The sequence below is a fragment of the Sorghum bicolor genome, chromosome 2, assembly GCF_000003195.3.
Source record: "Sorghum bicolor cultivar BTx623 chromosome 2, Sorghum_bicolor_NCBIv3, whole genome shotgun sequence".
NCBI classification, from domain to species: domain Eukaryota; kingdom Viridiplantae; phylum Streptophyta; class Magnoliopsida; order Poales; family Poaceae; genus Sorghum; species Sorghum bicolor.
In genome coordinates this window covers 68,093,995-68,112,050 of record NC_012871.2, presented here as the reverse complement: position 1 = coordinate 68,112,050, position 18,056 = coordinate 68,093,995, and the positions used below count along the sequence as shown (strand labels likewise).

At 38.7% G+C, this 18,056-nt stretch overlaps 2 protein-coding genes across 2 annotated transcripts; one reads left to right on the top strand and one right to left on the bottom strand.

Moving 5' to 3' along the window:
- LOC8080695 (peptidyl-prolyl cis-trans isomerase FKBP20-2, chloroplastic) lies at window positions 2,557-6,961 on the bottom strand. Its single transcript, XM_021454019.1, has 7 exons — window positions 6,788-6,961; window positions 6,596-6,665; window positions 5,980-6,200; window positions 5,032-5,141; window positions 4,524-4,632; window positions 4,266-4,342; window positions 2,557-2,964 (listed from the first exon to the last, which is right to left on the bottom strand). Exons 1-7 carry the CDS (start codon window positions 6,831-6,833, stop codon window positions 2,845-2,847), a joined length of 753 nt encoding a protein of 250 aa, XP_021309694.1. The 5' UTR covers window positions 6,834-6,961; the 3' UTR covers window positions 2,557-2,844.
- Window positions 6,994-11,697, top strand: LOC110432896 (ubiquinol-cytochrome-c reductase complex assembly factor 1). Its single transcript, XM_021454018.1, has 7 exons — window positions 6,994-7,472; window positions 8,299-8,512; window positions 9,126-9,292; window positions 9,992-10,116; window positions 10,896-10,956; window positions 11,053-11,101; window positions 11,197-11,697. The coding sequence occupies exons 1-7, from the start codon at window positions 7,239-7,241 to the stop codon at window positions 11,283-11,285; spliced, it is 939 nt and encodes a 312-aa protein (XP_021309693.1). The 5' UTR covers window positions 6,994-7,238; the 3' UTR covers window positions 11,286-11,697.

The window sequence follows — 18,056 nt, the reverse complement described above, 5'->3', positions numbered from 1 at the left end:
GGAATGTGGAATCTTGTGGGAAGAATTGGTAGATATGGTTCACTGGAACATATCCGGAGACTAGTGCTCCATTGCATCTATCCTTTTCTTCTCCTTTTTCCGAGTGTCCATGCATCAATAATTTTTTTAATGGCGATTCTCAGTTTACATGGATACTTCTTCGGGTTAGTTGTGCGCTCTCTATCTGATCGTATGATCAGTCAATTCAGAGTAGAGCTTGCTATATCCTGCACACACAAATGACTTTTGTTGCCAAAAGATATAAAAAGGCAAGTTCCAAAAAACGACCCCACATGTCACTTTGTTAAGTTTCCTCCCTTGTTTCGCGAAGGCCCAAGTTTTGTCGAATAAAAGAAAAGATACTTTTTTTCGCGAAGGATCAAGGGAGTTTTTGACTTGGATTAAATCCCCGTCAATCCCCTTGTTTAGGTTAGAAACGAAGAAGGCGTAAAAGTTTAAATGTGGTTGAATCGGTATTTATTGTCCGCAATATTTTTTCATACAAAAAAGTGATATATGTATATTTTTATGAAAATATTTTTCAAAACAAATTTATTCTTATAATTTAGAAAGGAGAGAGAGTAGTATTTAGCATATAGTGGCTTTGTATATTGCTGAAAAAAGGTGGAATTGGGTGCCGACAAACGTGGCCCGTCAAATTTTTATGGACTTCATAAGAGGCAAAACTCCATTTCCAACAAAAGGCTTTAATTAGACTAGCATATGGGATGATTTTTAAATTTTCCTAAAGGTGAAGTTCCTACTCGTGCATGTGCGCCACCTTTTGACCGTGAAATGAAAGAGAGTAAGACCTTATCTATACTATACTCTTAAAGTTGGAGAACAAGAGCCCTCTCACACATCACTGTAGATGAACAACACCTCCTCACACGGTCCAATTGCAAGCACAGTAACATTTTACGAATGCGGTTTTTTTCACATATGCCCTCACTCTCTCACCCATTGGATTCGCATTGAGAAGTGTGCAAACACACATTTCAAAGCAGATTCGCATTGAGATGTGTGTTTGCACACTTTTCAAAGCGAATCCAATGGGTAGGAGAGTGAGGGCACATGCCCTCAAGGGCGAAGAAAACTCTGACCTCCCCATTACAACCATCCATGTCTCCCACCTTCCAGATCTCTATCCTATCGCATCCCCTCCTGAATTAAAAAGAGCATCTCATACCTTCCAGGCTCCTGTCGTATTCCCTCATCTCAAAAATAAAAAGTACTGCATCTGTTGTATCCTCACTTCAGACCCGAGCACATTTTTCGCGATTGGAGCTGCATGCTATATGTAAATATTCACTTCTGCTTTACCGCTTCATGTTTCTACACTATACTTTTAATAACAAACAAAAGTTTTACATATTTGATATCACAACATTTTATCACTCCCCTACCCCACGCAACGCGCGAGGCTTCCTGCTAGTTTTATAAGGCCCTGTTTAGTTCCCCGTCCAAAAATTTTTCATCCATCCCATCGAATCTTTGACACATGCATAGAATATTAAATGTAGATAAAAAATAAACTAATTACACAGTTTAGTTGAGAATCGCGAGACGAATCTTTTAAGCCTAGTTACTCCATGATTAGCCTTAAGTGCTACAGTAACCCACATATGCTAATGACAGATTAATTATGCTTAATAAATTTGTTTTGCAGTTTCCTGACGAGTTATGTAATTTGTTTTTTTATTAGTTTCTAAAAACCCCTCCCGACATCCTTCCGACACATCCGATGTGACATCCAAAAAATTTTCGTTCCCAATCTAAACAAGCCCTAAGGCTCCTCTTCATAGACTTCTTTGGAGGAGCTATTTAGGTTCTATAAAATAGCTCTGGCTCCTTTCTTTTTCACTGGAAAATGGCTTTTTCTAATAACTATTTGGTAAGGCTCATCCGCAGGAGCTAAAGCTGGAATGTGAGCAAAAAAAAAAACCTACCAAACAAGATAATTTAGAACGGCAGCATTTTGCATGTATTTTTTAATTAGGATGCTAATGTGGAGGTCCAAGACTTATTTGGTGAAACCATAGTATTGCTGATGCGACGTTTCTGTCCCTCTATCTGGCACGTGGGCCTGGATCCCGGACCCGGACAGCTGCGTGTGTGCTCGGCGCCTCGGCCGACGGCAGGTCGCTACGAGACAAGGGCCTTCTTGGTCGCTTTTTCACGCCCATGGACCATGGTCCGTCCCTTTGGAAAGCGGCTCGTGCTGACTTGCGTGCTGCCTTTTGTAAAGAGCTGCGCTGGATCTGATGCTTGCTCGTGCTCGAACAGATTACTATTACTATTACTATTACTATTATCTCAGTGATAATATAATATGCCTACTTACCTGAGTGGCGCACATTTTTTTTGATATTTTCCTACAGAATCCAAACAACCCAATTCAAAAAATAATAATTTTATACCATCACTACGTAATTTCAAGATACGCTTACAAAAACCGCCAGCAAACTCACTAGGACTGAATAAGAAGCAGAGATGGTGTGGACCTTGGTAGAGGTAGGAGTAACCTCAACATCAAGGTACACATGCCAACTTCCAAAAAGACACACCAAATGCGCATATCCCGCCATCAGGAGATTCGAGACAAAACCGCCTTGTTCGCTTAAGCTTATCAGCCAGCCAAACGAACAAGGATAATACACTACCATTGCCAATCATCAGTAACCTTTACCGTCGTAGTAACAAAAGATGGCTATATATACACAATACAATTGCACGGCAACTCAGACCAGCAGCAAAATTCTGTCAGCACTCAGCAGCCAAAAGTGCAGGATGCTGCTGCGATGTGCTTTAGGTTTAGACGGGAGAGACTAGATGATCCGAGGCTCAGCTGCACACAACATCAGAATAAAATGCTATCGTCCTCCGCTGGCAATCCTGCACCGCCAGTAGCTCCACATCGAACACTTCGAACTGCTTCGCACTGAAGAACGTCGAAGGCCCAACCTTGAGCAGATGCAATGGAGATGTCAGAAACAGTGTGCCACGATGGTAGGCTGATAGTTAATAATGGCTAGGCTAGTACTATCTGTACTTCTCGAGATGATATTTAGCACGCAGTAGGTCTTAAAAACATATGATCTGAGAGAAACTTTTATCAAAAAAATCTGAGAGAAACTTTAATAGGAAGTACACCCGCACATTTTCAAATAGTTTTAGGTGGGGGACAATATTCTTGTTTTAATGTCTGGACAATATTCTCCTCTTCTTTGTTGAGTCTCACATGCCACACTGGTCCGGGTAATTTTAACATTATTTGATGTTTCTACTTTTAGCAAGTGCCATTTTTCTTACCATTTCAGTAAGGTTCTTTCCATAATGTTTCCAAATGAAAAAGAAAAGTAAGACTAGAAAAATGCCAAAACGTGCAGGAAACTCATGTATTTATTCATGAACAAAATCCCTCTTGTTTCTGGTCTCTACACAAGAAGTTAAGGCCTCAGATCTTATCACACATGATTTTTTACGTGATATATTGTTAAATGGATATTTATGTCAGGAAAAGGATAGAGACTATTATTGCAAGAGCAAAATACACAAGCACTCCATAAATTTGTTCTGTGGTGTCATCTAAGTCCCCCAACTTGTTAAGTGTGTCACTTGAGATCCAAATCAGTCTAATCAGCAAAAGCTTAGTCACACACAAACACAGCACTTAGTATGCACTATACATGATAGCAGTGATGGTCATGAGCATGTAGTAGAGCATGGGACATCTAACACTCCATACAAGAGTGCCACATACATAGTTAATTGTTAATTAGGGTGATATGGACCTCATGTGATATACTTAGTTTATGGACCTAGATGTGCATTTTAATAGCTCACAGACCTAGATGAACACCACTTGACAAGTTTAAGGACTGCTGGTGCATCTTACTTTTATCGCAATATAAAGTACATGGAGAAACGGAAAAGGTAACTACACTTGTACAAAGGAAGTACTACCTCTGATCCCATAAATATAAGTCAATTTAGATTTGCCCTAAGTCAAACTTACTTAGCCTTGACCATCAATTACTAAAAAATCATATAAATTGACAACATGGTGTCAAAGTTACTAGATGCATCATGAAGCATGCTTTCATGATATATACCTCTTTTCATTTGAAATAATATATTTTTGGAGATACTGTTAGCCAAACTGTGATATTGGAGACCGTGTTGATGTCTTAATGGGCTTATATTTGGGATCGGAAGGAGTACATAAGTTCAAGCCTACTATGCAAAAGAAGACAGTAACTTACAGGAGGACCAAGCTCTGGAGGTATTATAATTCTTCTCTTACCACCTGGTTTCATGTCCCGTATGCCTTCTTCAAAACCTGAAGTATCAATGTCTAAAATGAGATGTGATCTATTACAACTTCACACCCCACCAAATTCATCAGAGGAACACTTGAATTTTCAAGTTGGATTTACAAAAACAGCTCCAGCAAGCACTAAGAATACCGGTAGTTGCATCAGGGGCCCAGGGAAAAAAATATTGAGACAGTGAATACTTTCCTGGAACTAGAGTTCCATTCCCTAACCGAATTTTTGCAGGGGAACCCTGAATATAGGTGCTATCTATTCTTCGTCCTGCTTCATTGTAGCCCACATAATGGAATATAATCTGTAGATTAACTGAAGAAAGTCAGTATCATGCAAAAAGTTAAAAGTAAGCATGCTACAGACATAAACGGAAAGAACCGAAACATATCAGAAACATATTTTGCAGCAATGTAGACCGATTTCTTAGTTCCAAATTTCTAATAGTTATAGCAAACACCAAACAGGATACTTAGACCATCCTTAAGCAACACACTAGATAAATAACCAACTAGGCCAAACATAACAAGTATTTCCTAATGACGGTGAAAATGGACCAAATCGATCTTTTTGACACACATCTTCAAACAAACCATATTAGATAATAGATATAATTGATTTTATTCATATCCAAGACCACCAAGATTGTACTGATCAGTAAAATGAGCAGAAGAAAATAAAACCGTTGCTTTGGAGGAAGAACCTGCTGACCATCCTTTGGAGAGTCACCTGTACCAACTTTAATGTCCTCATACATTAGTCCAGAGTCCCGTGTAATGTAGTTGTCTGTTGTCACTACTTTGACCTGGAAACCTGAAATGCATTAGATGCCACATGGTTAAACTTTACAGTTCTATTCAGTTTGGAGCTAGAATGTTCCCAGGAGAGTTCATTGATGAAGGTTATTCTCAGACAAATAAGTGTATTAATGAAGTCACTAAAAGCATTGTATTGCACTACCATTCCTACAAACAAACATTATGTAGTGCTTAAGAGAGAAAATAATACACTCATAAAGTTTTCCAGAATCAAATGCCCTGTGCCGCTACAGAAAATTTGATCTGTACTTATAATCCTTTAGTTATTTGTCAAAGAACGATGCACTTGCTAACAAAAACTATGTTGCAGTGTTGCCCTCGACAAAAATAGTTGTACTTGTAATTTTTCTTTCAATATTCAGACAGCAAGATAGCACTCATGTCAATTTACAGTGGTACAGACACTATGTCCGTGTCATTTTCCACATTGTTCATAAACAGAAAGATAAAACTAGGGAATATCAAAGGTGACATGGTAAATTACAAAACCATATAAACTTGGGCAATGCGGTACTCCCAAATTCTCTTGTGACTCATAAATTGATATAAGCAACATCCAAGATGTCACATGTATGAGAAATAACTTCTACACCACATGATTGCAAACTTTGTTTTGGTAGTAGACAATATGATGCTTATTTGCTTGCATACTTTTAATTTTCCCTAGAATTACACCCAATCTATCTAGAAAATATATAATCACATTCAATCAAGAAAAGTGAGTTGTAAATGGTATCTGATAGAAACTGCAATAGTAACAACAGATTATGAAGAATATGACATATTCTATGGCCCATAACTTGTAAGACAAGATCAGTAATACGATTATTCACCTTCTCTGATGAAATTTGGGAAATCATCAGGGGCACGGTTGGCTTCCTGAATCTTCTTATTCTGCTGAAGCAGCCGCTTTTCATCGTAAGGGTTCATGGTTTTACTCTTCCCATAGGCCGAGAACGCCACTGACAGCACCGGCGAAGCCAGCAGCAAAGAAAATGCAGATCGCCTCCGGATCCTCCTATGTACCACGTCTTTGTCCTCGCCGCTCAAGATACTGGAGTTTTTGCACAGCAGGAGTCTCCATTCAGGATACCATTGTATGCACTAAATGTCAAGTCTCTCAAAATGTCAAGAACAAAGGATTACTCTATGATGGCGTGTGCCAAGAACAACACTTCACTTCACCAAACACGAAGGTTTTCAATGAAATAACTGCGCAACAGTGACACAAATGGCGCATTTCCAATGAACAAAAGGGCTTATGCCAGTTTCAATGGGGAGTTTTATGGCACAATTACTAAGACTGTCACGTCAGCTTTTGTGTTGGTAACTATGCCAATGCGTTTGATCTAGATGAAACTCTCTCTATCTCTCTCATTATATTTAACCTGTCTACTTAGCAAATTTGTTGATGTGTGGCAACATTAAATGAGAATGAAACGGCCTTACCATACTACTCCCTTCTCCTTTCTCCTTGCACCCGCGAGCGCCGTCATGCACGGAGCTCGAGCGGCCAGCCCTGCAATATAGTTAAATAAATTGTTAAAATTGGGGCGGTGCGAGAGAACTGAGGAACGAACACTACCCTGCGCGTCTAGTCAAGCAATCTCGCCAGCAAGGAGCAGGATGAGGCGGCCTCACGGTTGCAGGAGGAGAGCACGGAGCGGGAGGAGGGCGTCAGCTCCATTTCCTCTCCTCCCCCCAAATGGCGCGCCTCGCCTCTGTCTCCTCTCTCCTGTGCTCGCAGTTCCTGCGAAGGGGATAAGCTGATCGGCGGGTTTGGATTTTGTTTGGGTTTTGGCCTTTTGGCCTTTTGGGTCCGCTCCCAGAGAACCGGACGGCATCCGTTCCGTTCCGTTCCGGCTGCAGGCGCTCGGCGCACGGGCCTAGGTGGACCGCGCCCAGCCGCAGGCTGAGGCTGCGGACGAGATGCCGGGAGGGCCTACGCGTCAGTGAGCCAAGCGGCGCCGCGTCGCATCTGCTGCTGGACCCCGCGCCTCGTGATCCCGCTCTCCAGGGCAGTGAGCCATAGCCATCTCCTTCTCCGTCCCCCCGCAGCCGCCGAGACGCGAAGCGCGAGCGTGAGGAGACCATGTCACGGTGGCGCGCGGCAGCCTCCAGCATCTCCGCCGCCACCGCCGCGTCCCGCAACTCCGCAGCGGAGGCCCGCGTCCTCTCCAGGGCCTTGGCGAAGGCTCCCTCGCCGCTTCCGCTTCCGCTTCCTCTCCAAACCCTCTCGAGAACCTTCGCCAAGTCAGCTGCCGCCGCCGCGACGGCTACGTCGCCCCGCCCTGGCGCCTCCCCGCCCGCTGGGCTGAGGCCCGAGGTACCGCCGCTCTCCCGTCTCGCGCACGCCTCTTGGGTCAACGTGTGATCTCGATGGTTAGGGCGAGCTGGTTGAGTGGTTGTTCTGAGTAGCTACTGGAATTTGGCAACGGAAGTCATTTGGATGAGATCGCGCATTTTAGGCCGCAGTTGGTATCCACGTTAGTAGCAACCGGATCACCTGTTTCTTTAGGGCTGCTCATGTGGGAAAGGTTGGGTTTTGCATGCATGTAGGACTAGGAGTAGCCTGCTCTGCGTCAGACACTGCAAATTCCCCCAGTGGTGATATGCGACTTGTCTTCTGTTATTGTAGAACTTGGTTAATAGCACAAATTAGTGGTGTTCTGTTTATCCAGAGGACTGTGTGGCATTCAAATTTTACATCCTTCAGACCTCCTTGTTGGTGCTTCTGATCTGTTTACCAGATCTAATAAGTAATTACACAAAATGACAAATACTGTGGTTCTGCATTGTCGTGGCTCTGGTTGTTTATATCTTTTTGTGACTCTATTCCACATTTCCATCTTGTCACCATTAGATTATTGTATGACATAAAGAAATAGGCATAGACAGGTAACACATTTTTTAAGCTTATGGCCTACAAGATGCGTATTTACTGGGAGATGCAATAAGAGGATATGGAATGAAACAAGTTATTGCTCCTCTGTACATCATCGCAATTTGTCGATGCTGCTCAATGCTCCACTTTCTGTGGATCTGAGTATCTCGGATTTTGACACGAATCTGATGCTTTGATTACCATTTAGCCATGATTTATTTTTAACTTCTATACTTGCAGCTTAACGGATTGTGTTTCTGTTTCACAGATCAGACTGAATTCTATGTTCTTATCCAAGCCCTGTTCATTAGCGTTGCCGCCTGACTCCCCTCATAGAGCAGTGGATCCACAATACAAAGGCATCAAGCGTTTCCTGCTTACACTGTTACTGTTCTACAGTAAGCAAAGCAAGTCCATCAGAGGAGCAAATGTTGTTTATGATCGAATCACTTCTCAAGTTGATGCACCTGCAATTTATGATGGTAAACTTCCTGCTTATTACAGGATCTGCCTCCGTTTTTTTCTCATTTGATGTTTGTTTCTCAGTCTTTCATTTTCCTCTGTTCTAATGCTAAAATATGCATATTCATCTTTTATAAGTTACATAGTTGCTTACAATTTGTTAAGAAGAATATGTTGGTGGTGGCCATCAATATATAAATAGTCGATATATATTAGTTTTAGCAACAAGAACTTGATGCCTTGATGGTAAATTCCTGACATGCTGATCCATATTGCACATTATGAGCTTGTATGACATAAGTTTACTGGCTGCCCCCCTGACAAACTAGTAGCTTCAGTGGAGGCACCTGCCAAAGATACACAGTTGCTACTGCTACACATTTCATTTCCTCATAGGAGGATGTTTATCCGTACTGCTCTGTATGTGCTTCAAGTTGCTGTTGGGTGTAGTGAAGAATTAATTTGTAGCTTGTTGTGCAAAACCGAAGGATTGAGTGAGTTTTGTTCAGCAGAAATCAGTAGCATGATAGGATGATTGAGTTTTTGTTAACTGATTTATTTGAACTTTTATCTTTTTATGATCATGAATTCATGATATATTGAGACGTAAAAATCTTACATATACCGTTGCAGTTTTTCAGTTGGAGAAAACATTTAAGACAACATTTTCATTGCTTGTTCTTCATATGTGGCTTGTTCTACGCCGCTTGAAGGAAGAAGGGAAGGATGGTGTTAAGTTCGGACAGTACATCTATGAAATGTACAACCACGATGTAGAGCTCAGAGTTTCAAAAGCTGGGGTAAGCTGTTTGACTGTTTTATAGAAATTTGTATATGGTTACTATATGCATTGTTATCATCTCGATCCGTGGTCTGATGGATGTAATCCTCATTATTTGAATATCTGTTGATTGGTAATACGCTTTACCATCCTACACCCCTGGCAAACTTGTCATTACAATTTAGAAGCTTCCTGTTAGATGTCTGATACTTTCTTGAATATCGGAAGGGGGGCGGGGGTAGTATTAATAATGTTCGTACAGTTGAACACCAAATTTTGGATGTTGTACTGTGGAAGCAGTCCTGCAGTTCTTTTTTGTTTCTGATTTCAATGTAGCAAGCCCTCGATTTTGCCTTGGGATACTATCACATTGTGAGACTGGAACAATAATGACCCTCAGGTTATGCTCATTCCTCAAATGAGCAACTTGTTAACATTAGTCCTGCATCATGTAAATGATTTTCATGTAAGAGCAGAAGTGCAGAACTTCTCTTATGTTTTAGCACTGCATGTTTCCTTCTGATCAAGGGTGGTATGACATTTAGAACAAGCAAACTAGTTCAAAAATAAATAATCCTAAACATCGTATATTTAAAAATGAAGGGAGTGGTATCCAATCATATCTTCAGTTCCTCTTGAATGATCAGACGATTCTTACTTTTTATGCATTCTACCTCTAGAGAAAACTGATTTTATATACCATGCTAATGCATTCTAGGTTAACTTGCTCTTGATAAAATGGATGAAGGAGCTAGAGAAAATATTCTATGGAAACATTGTGAAGTATGATGCTGCGATAAGCCCAGAGGCTCGTCAAGATGATCTTGTAAATGTCATCTGGAGGTAACTATGCCAAGCTTCTACCTAACAACCCAAGTAAAAGTTTACTTCAAGGGCTAGGTTCAATACAGGAGAATGTTTTTCCTGGACATACCTTACAATTCGAGCTGATTTCCTTCAGTTTTGTTCCACACATGCATATATCATTGACTCTGTTGGTGACACTGATGCTGTAAGTGTCAGGCTGTGTGGACAAGTACAAGTACTTCCAAACTGCCATGCTTCATGGAGTTTACTCCAAATTGTCCCTAAGTGAATGAAATAGCAAACTGTTTTGGTGCTTCTGTTGACCATTCCAGCAGTTCTACAGATTTTATGCTAAGCAACTTATACAAGGAGACTAGTCAAATGTGAAATTTCTTTGCTTTGCATTCTTAAGGAATTTGATTGAATTTGTGAATGTAGTGAATTTCTTTTAGAAAGTAGAAAATCAATTTCTTTGCTGTAATGCTGTTAGACCCCCATGGTAGCTATCACTCATTCCAAATTATAGTTCATTTAGCTTTGTCCTATGTGTCAAACTCTCTAACTTTGATCAAGTTTTCAGAACAATATATTAACATCTATAAGTTCAAATCAATGCACTATCATGACAAATTTTATGGAGAATTTAATGAAACTTATCTGAATTGTACACTATAATTTGACTTGGGAGTTGGGACAAAGCTACAGTGCATTATAATTTGAAACGGATGGAGAATGGGATCACTGTGTTGCTGTCTTTCTTTCACAATAGAAGTCTTCTGGCATTATATGTGATGGGTACATGTGTTGAATACTAGAAATATTTATGCTGAGGAAGGTTCAGAGGTTATGGATGCGGCTGCTGCCCCTGCTGTCCAGGTAAGCTCCTTTTCCTGATGGAGACAACTACTCTATCAAAATATAGTCATCTTTCAGCTTTCATAACCTAAAGCTACTTGTTCTGTTAATTTTCAGGCATTGGCAAGATACACACGAAGGGAGGCAACTTGTCTATCATTGACTGGTTAGATTTCTGCAACTCTTAAAACATTTACCATTTTCTTCTTCAATAAGTTAACTCACTAGATACATCTTGTCTGGTATATATTCTAACTACAGACAAAGATTCTATGTTCTCTGGGAACTTCAAATTCACAACCCTGCTGCCGGCAACTCCCAGTTCCAGCCCAAAGAAGCCTGTGCGATGAACTGCCGTGGTACATCCACATTCCATATGAAGATTTGAAAACAGCAGGATCAGTGGATATCTGTCATTCTCTCAGCAATACAAATAACAGGCTTCTTCCAGCAGTAGTTTATTCTGGGGTTCTCACGATTCAAACCCTTTTGATGGATATATACTTCTTTCTAGATAGGAAGTTTATTTTATTAATCTTACGAGAATCTGCTCTAGTAGGCCACCCACATGAATGGAGCCTTTTTGTCTCTTTTTCTATGGTAATCTTTTTCCTTTGGCTGATTTGGACTCTGGTCATCGTGCCAGTGCCTAGTGGGAGGTGATAGAGAAAGTAACCATACAAATGCATTGTCTAAATATGTACTTTTGTTTGAAGCCATAGCTGGATGGTTTGGGAAAGAATGCAGATGCGGTCAGCTTTATTTGAAAGTGTCACCTGATTTTTTCCCCGGAGTACTTTCTATTACGAGTCATACTACCTACGGAGGATATACAAAGTTCTAGTACTTACGATACTGACATGAATGGTGACAATCGCATGATGTGAACCGTATGCAAGACGATCGTTGTCATCTGCTACCTGACCAAGAGAAATATTTCTAGATGCTTTTTTGTTAACGTGTCTAAAGTTTGACTAAGTATATAAATAAAAAGAAATAAAACAATTCTAAATATATTTTTGGTTGATTAATCAAATATAGTAATAAAGGATTAATGTTTATAGAGCCAAATATATACTATGAAAATATATGTCATGTCAAATTTAATAATAGTTAATTGTATAAATATTGATATTTTCATTTATAATTCGTTGGACATAAGATACTTTATTAATATGGTACTAGAATTGTATTTTCATTGGATCTTTTTTTTAAAAAAAATGTAGGTGTAGCAAAGTCGAATCTGTTGTGTTCTTTTGGATTGGTCTCACGCTCATTAACTGTGATGTTCCAAGAAAAAGGGGCCACAGTGACGAGTTGATGCAATGTATCTATCTTTGAAAAGATAAGGCCTTGTTTATTTCTCACCCCAAAACTTTTTTTTCCATCACATCGAATATTTAGATACATGTATAGAGTATTAATATAGATAAAAAAATTATTGCATAATTTATATATATTTTGCACGATGAATCTTTTAAGTTTAATTAATTTATGATTGGACATTAGTTGATATAATTACAAATATATTACAGAACTCAAAATTTTCATTTCGTGAAGTAAACAAAGCCTAGGCCCTGTTTAGATTGGAGATGAACAATTTTTGTGTGTCATATCGAAAGTGTGGGAAGGATGTCAGAAGGGGTTTTTAGAAACTAATAAAAAAACAAATTACATAGCTCGTCAGGAAACTGCAAGACAAATCTATTAAGCATAATTAATCTATCATTAGCACATGTGAGTTACGGTAGCACTTAAGGCTAATCATGGACTAACTAGGCTTAAAAGATTCGTCTCACGATTTTCAACCAAACTATGTAATTAGTTTATTTTTTTATCTATATTTAATATTTCATGCATGTGTCCAAAGATTCGATGAGATAGATGAAAATTTTTTGGCTGGAAGGGCCAGAAGAAAATCGACCGCTTTAACAGGCTTATGTAGACGTGGTCCTGTTCCTTGTTTCGCTACAGTTGCTACCGTGTTCTTGCCTCCATTTGTCGAAGAAAGCTTGGCTGAGGCCTGGAGCATGGCTATGGGGCATATGAAATGTTATAGCACTTTCGTTTGTTTGTGGTAAATATTGTCCAATTATGGACTAACTAGGATTAAAAGATTCGTCTCGCGATTTACAGGTAAACTGTACAATTAGTTTTTATTTTCGTCTATATTTAATGTTTCATGTATATGTTGAAAGATTCGGTGTGACGAGGAATTTTGAAAACTTTGGTTTTCGGGGTGAACTAAACAAGGCCTTAATACTTGTGAAAGTAAATTCAATTATGAATTTAACGAAATTTATTTTGTTACTTATGCACATTTGGTTAAACCTAAAATAATTTGAATTAATATTATTTTTAGAGATGCATCCTTTTTCGGACATTGGTAGTAGATTAATTGAGAGCTTATGTTATGGAGGTGTTTGGGACTGCTCCATAAACTTCATCATAGAGAAGCTCTACAAAAACTGGAGTTTATGGAGTACCTCTTTAGGTGCTCTCACAACTCCACCTTTTTTCCTCGAACTGAGTGCGTGGAGCTGAAAATGTTTGACTAAAAAACGTGGAGCGGAGCTGAAAAACGTGGAGCAGAGCAGTCCCAAACACCACCTATATGTTGTTTTTTTAAACTAAGGCCTTGTTTAGATTCGAAATTTTTTGGATTTTGACACTGTAGTTATTTCGTTTTTATTTGATAAACATTGTCCAATCATAGAGTAACAATGCTTAAAAGATTTATCTTACGATTTACACTAATTAGTGTTTATTTTCATCTACATTTAATGCTTCATGCATGTGCCACAAGATTCGATATGACGGAGAATCTTGAAAAGTTTTTGATTTTTGGATAAACTAAACAAGGCCTTAATATGGTACATGGTATGACTTAACTTGCTAGTTTAGAGTACCCCTAGCAGTCTTGCAATAATAAAAGATAGCCTAATATAACTTTTGTGAATATTAGACGAGAGTATCAATGTCTTGTTTAGTTCCAAAAAATTTTACAAAATGGACACTATAACACTTTCGTTTGTATTTAACAAATATTATCCCAAAATAGATTAACTAGGTTCAAAAGATTCGTTTCGCAATTTATAGACAAATTATGCAATTAGTAATTATTTTTTATCTATATAATGTTTCATACATGTGCCGCAAGATTCGATGTGACGAAAATTTGAATTCTTTTGCAATTTTTTTTGGAACCAAACAAAGCCATAAAAAGATAGGGTCTACACCATTCGGTGAAAAGATGGCAGCAAAATGATGGTTGGGTGCAACCCCCCCCCCCCCCCTCTTCTGCTGGATCAGATGTTTTTATTTGACGGACATGCTTTATTATAGGACAGATGATAAAAAAATTGAGTTAGGCCTTGTTTAGTTCTTTCCCAAAACCTAAATTTTTTTCAACATTACCTGTCACATCGAATATTTGGACACATGTATGAAACATTAAATATAGATGAAAACAAAAACTAATTACATAGTTTATCTGTGCGAGACGAATCTTTTAAGCCTAGTTAATCTATAAGTGGACAATATTTGTCATATACAAACAAATGTGCTACAGTGCCCGTTTTCCAAAAATTTTTGGAACTAAACAAGGCCTTACTGAAAGATTGCTAGAGCAAGTAAAAAAACCATTTTTCTCTAATATAGAAGCTGAGAGATTACTCAAGATGATGCGGGCATGTTTGTTACCAGCAAACACGCCTAATTGTTGGAGGTAGCCCACCAGCCCACAAGAGCATAATCACTCGGTAGCATGTGCCGATTTATCATAAAGTGCATCATTGGTGTCGGGTACAAATGGTACCCAATGTTCACTAACTAAAAGATTGCACGTATCTAAAAAGCATAGCATAAAATCTGAACAACCACCAATTATATATTAAGGGTCTGTTTAAATCCACTAATACTAATAATTAAGAGCAACTAGTAGTGTTATACCAGTGGATCGAAACAGGACTGTTTATAGACCAACTAACTATTAACTAAATGGTTGTTAGCTATTACTAGTTTCACTAGCAAGTTTGAGGTTGCTAATAGGTTTGAATCTTTCCAACCACCTATTAGTAGGTGGATCTAAATAGCCCCTTTTAGATGCAGTCAAATAGCAAAAAATTTTGAAAAAATAAGCATATTTTGAAAGAATAGATCTAAATAGGGGCCTGTAAAACTTGGGTGGTAAAGATTTGGAATTTGGGACCTTGAACCTCCAAAACTATGTAAACTTGCTTAGAGGCCCGTGTCTTGTGTTTTGTTTACCAAAAATTTTGGAAAACATCTAAACACCTAGTTCGAATGTAAAGTTTACAGCTAAAAGTTTTGGTTGGGCCCTAATAATTAGCCAACTAATAATTAATATTTTAGCTATTAGCTAGCTAACTATCAACACTAGTGTATCCAAACAGGCTCTAAGCCAAATTTAATTAATCTCTTTTCCATCTTATTGTCACTATCACGTTTATTTCTTAGTTACTGCTCCCTGCCATCCTATATCACGCTTTCCACTTCTTAGAATCATTGGTTCATTTTAACTTATTGCTTGAGTGATTGTTTGCAGTTAGTTAGACAAGATAAACAAGTCCTTGTCCCATACATCATCCGTTCGATTGCTAGTCAACCGACGGAGACAAATGTGACAACATATTACATATAATACATAATCTGGTAATGAACTGATGGAGACAATGTGAAATGATTATATATTACATAATGCTGTACATACCAACTAATAATAATCAACTGACAGAGACACTGGAGGCAGAGGCGGAGCCAGCCATAGAACTCAGGGGGGCAAGATCAAGGTAACACATATGGGAGACAACACATTCAATCTCTCTTTCACTTGAAAATAATTGATTGCAACAAAGGTAATTAGGCCAGTCTCAATGCATGTTTTATAAGAGTATCATGTACATTAAATAGGGTGCTATATAAGTAAAATTGCTGATTTGGCAGGGTCATTAAATGAAGGAGTTTCATCAGATGAGAGAGAAATTTCATCTCCATGAAACTCATGTGGCTCGGTTATCTAGTTTATAGTCTTGGTAACTGTGTCATAAAACTATGCATTGAGACTGGTCTAGCTTGTCATAGTGATAGCCCCCTAGCTCCGCTAGTGAATGGAGGTGCAAATTGCAAACTTGGGGAAGTAGGTTGTGCACTAGGTTATTAGGGCAGGCGAAGTTTGGCCAAATATATACAAAAATTACTAATGTTTATAATGTGTAATAAATAATAATATCATCATATTGGTTATGGAATATATTTTTATAATAAAATTATTTAGATATATAAATATAAATATTATTGTTTATATATTTAATTAAACTTAGAAAGAGTTTGCCTCCTCAGTGAGTGTAATGTGCATTTATTTTGAGACAAAAAGAGTATATACCATGTAGACAAACAATCGAGACTTACTACAAATCTCTCCACTGCAAAGGTGTTGTTTTTTTTCTGGTAAAAAATAGATTTAACTTTTGTTATACTTTTTACTGGCCTTGCTCACAAACCGTGGAAGCAGGGAGGCTGCTGCTGCTGCTTTGGTCATAACGCAAATTCAGTTGGTGCCTCAAGTCTATGTGCCTAAGTGGAGGCTGGGGCTACCAATCAGCTGTCAGTCAGCATTGGGGCTGCTCTTAAGAGTACCGAGTACTTAACTTAGCAGCCCACATTAAGCATCACTAATCAGTCACTAGCTTGCGCAGTGCATCATGAATTTTGGGTGCATTGGTACGTAGATGTTTACTTACAGATGTTTCGTTGGAAAAAAATGTTTATACATAGAAAAAGGACTATAAAGGCAGCACAAAATCTGAAAAACACCTACCAAAATAAACAATTCCAATACCTTTTTTCTTGTTATCACTATCTAACCGGCCTGTCCTGATTTTCCCCTACAAAAACTACTCCTTATTATACAGGTTTTTTAATTTTAATTGACAGAGCAATGTTTTGTAGTTAGAGTTCCCTTCCATCCTAAATCATGTTTTCCACTAATTATTACCCCCTCTGTTATTTTAGTGCCGGATAGGACTACATAGGCAAACTCGATTTTGATTATCATTTGTCTTTGAGCATGATATCTACCATATTGAAGTAGTTATTGATGGTATATGCTCCATCTCTAAATAAATCAATTTCTAGAGTTATGTTTAAGTCAATTTTTTTGTGTTTCACTAAATTTATAGAAAAACATAAATGTATATATGATATCAGATGAGAACATTATAAAAAAATATTTATGGTAATCTAATGATACCAATTTGATGTCATAAATCTTGGTGCTGTTTTTATAAATACATATGATACCAAATGAGAACATTATGAAAAAAATAATTATGGTGTATGTAATGGTATCAATTTGATGTCATAAATCTTAGTGCCAGTTTCTATAAATATATTATATCATGGAAAATTATTTATGATGTATCAAACGATAACAATTTGATGTCATAAATCTTAGTGCTATTTTTTTGTATAAATTCAATTATCAAAGTTAAAAAAATAGTTTGAGTTAAGACCACTTTAAAATTTTTAATTTATTCAGTTTGGTACAGTTGGCGTAGTTGTACTTGTTTATCCGTATGCAATCCTTAGGACCAACCAGCCCTCCCACATCACGTGCTGGCTGCTTCTGACCTGCTGCTGTACATGTAGCAGACTAGCGGCCAGTCGTCGCTCTCTCTGCCGCTCCGCTCTACTTCGATAAAAATGAGCTATTTTTGTCGCACGCAACCCGTAGTTGCACGATGAATGCGACGCCATTTCCTGCCTGCCTTCGGCGAAGCACCGTTGCTGTTGCTGAAACCCGTGTTCGTTTCTGCTTGTTCCAAACGACCGGATATGTCATGTCATCTCGAGATGGTCACAGGTACGAATGCATCATGCACAAACGCAGAGCATACCAATTTGGCACGTGCCATCCGAGGAACCGGAGTGCCGACAACAAAAGAGTGGGATAATCTCGTTTCCTCGTGTGTACTGCTGCTGACCTACTAGTACTGCATCTGCTATTGCTGTCTGGAAGAGAAGAGGACACCCTTTGCTGAAGAAACGTGGGATGCATGGGTCATGACGTACCACCCGGCGTGACAACTGGGTCTACGGAA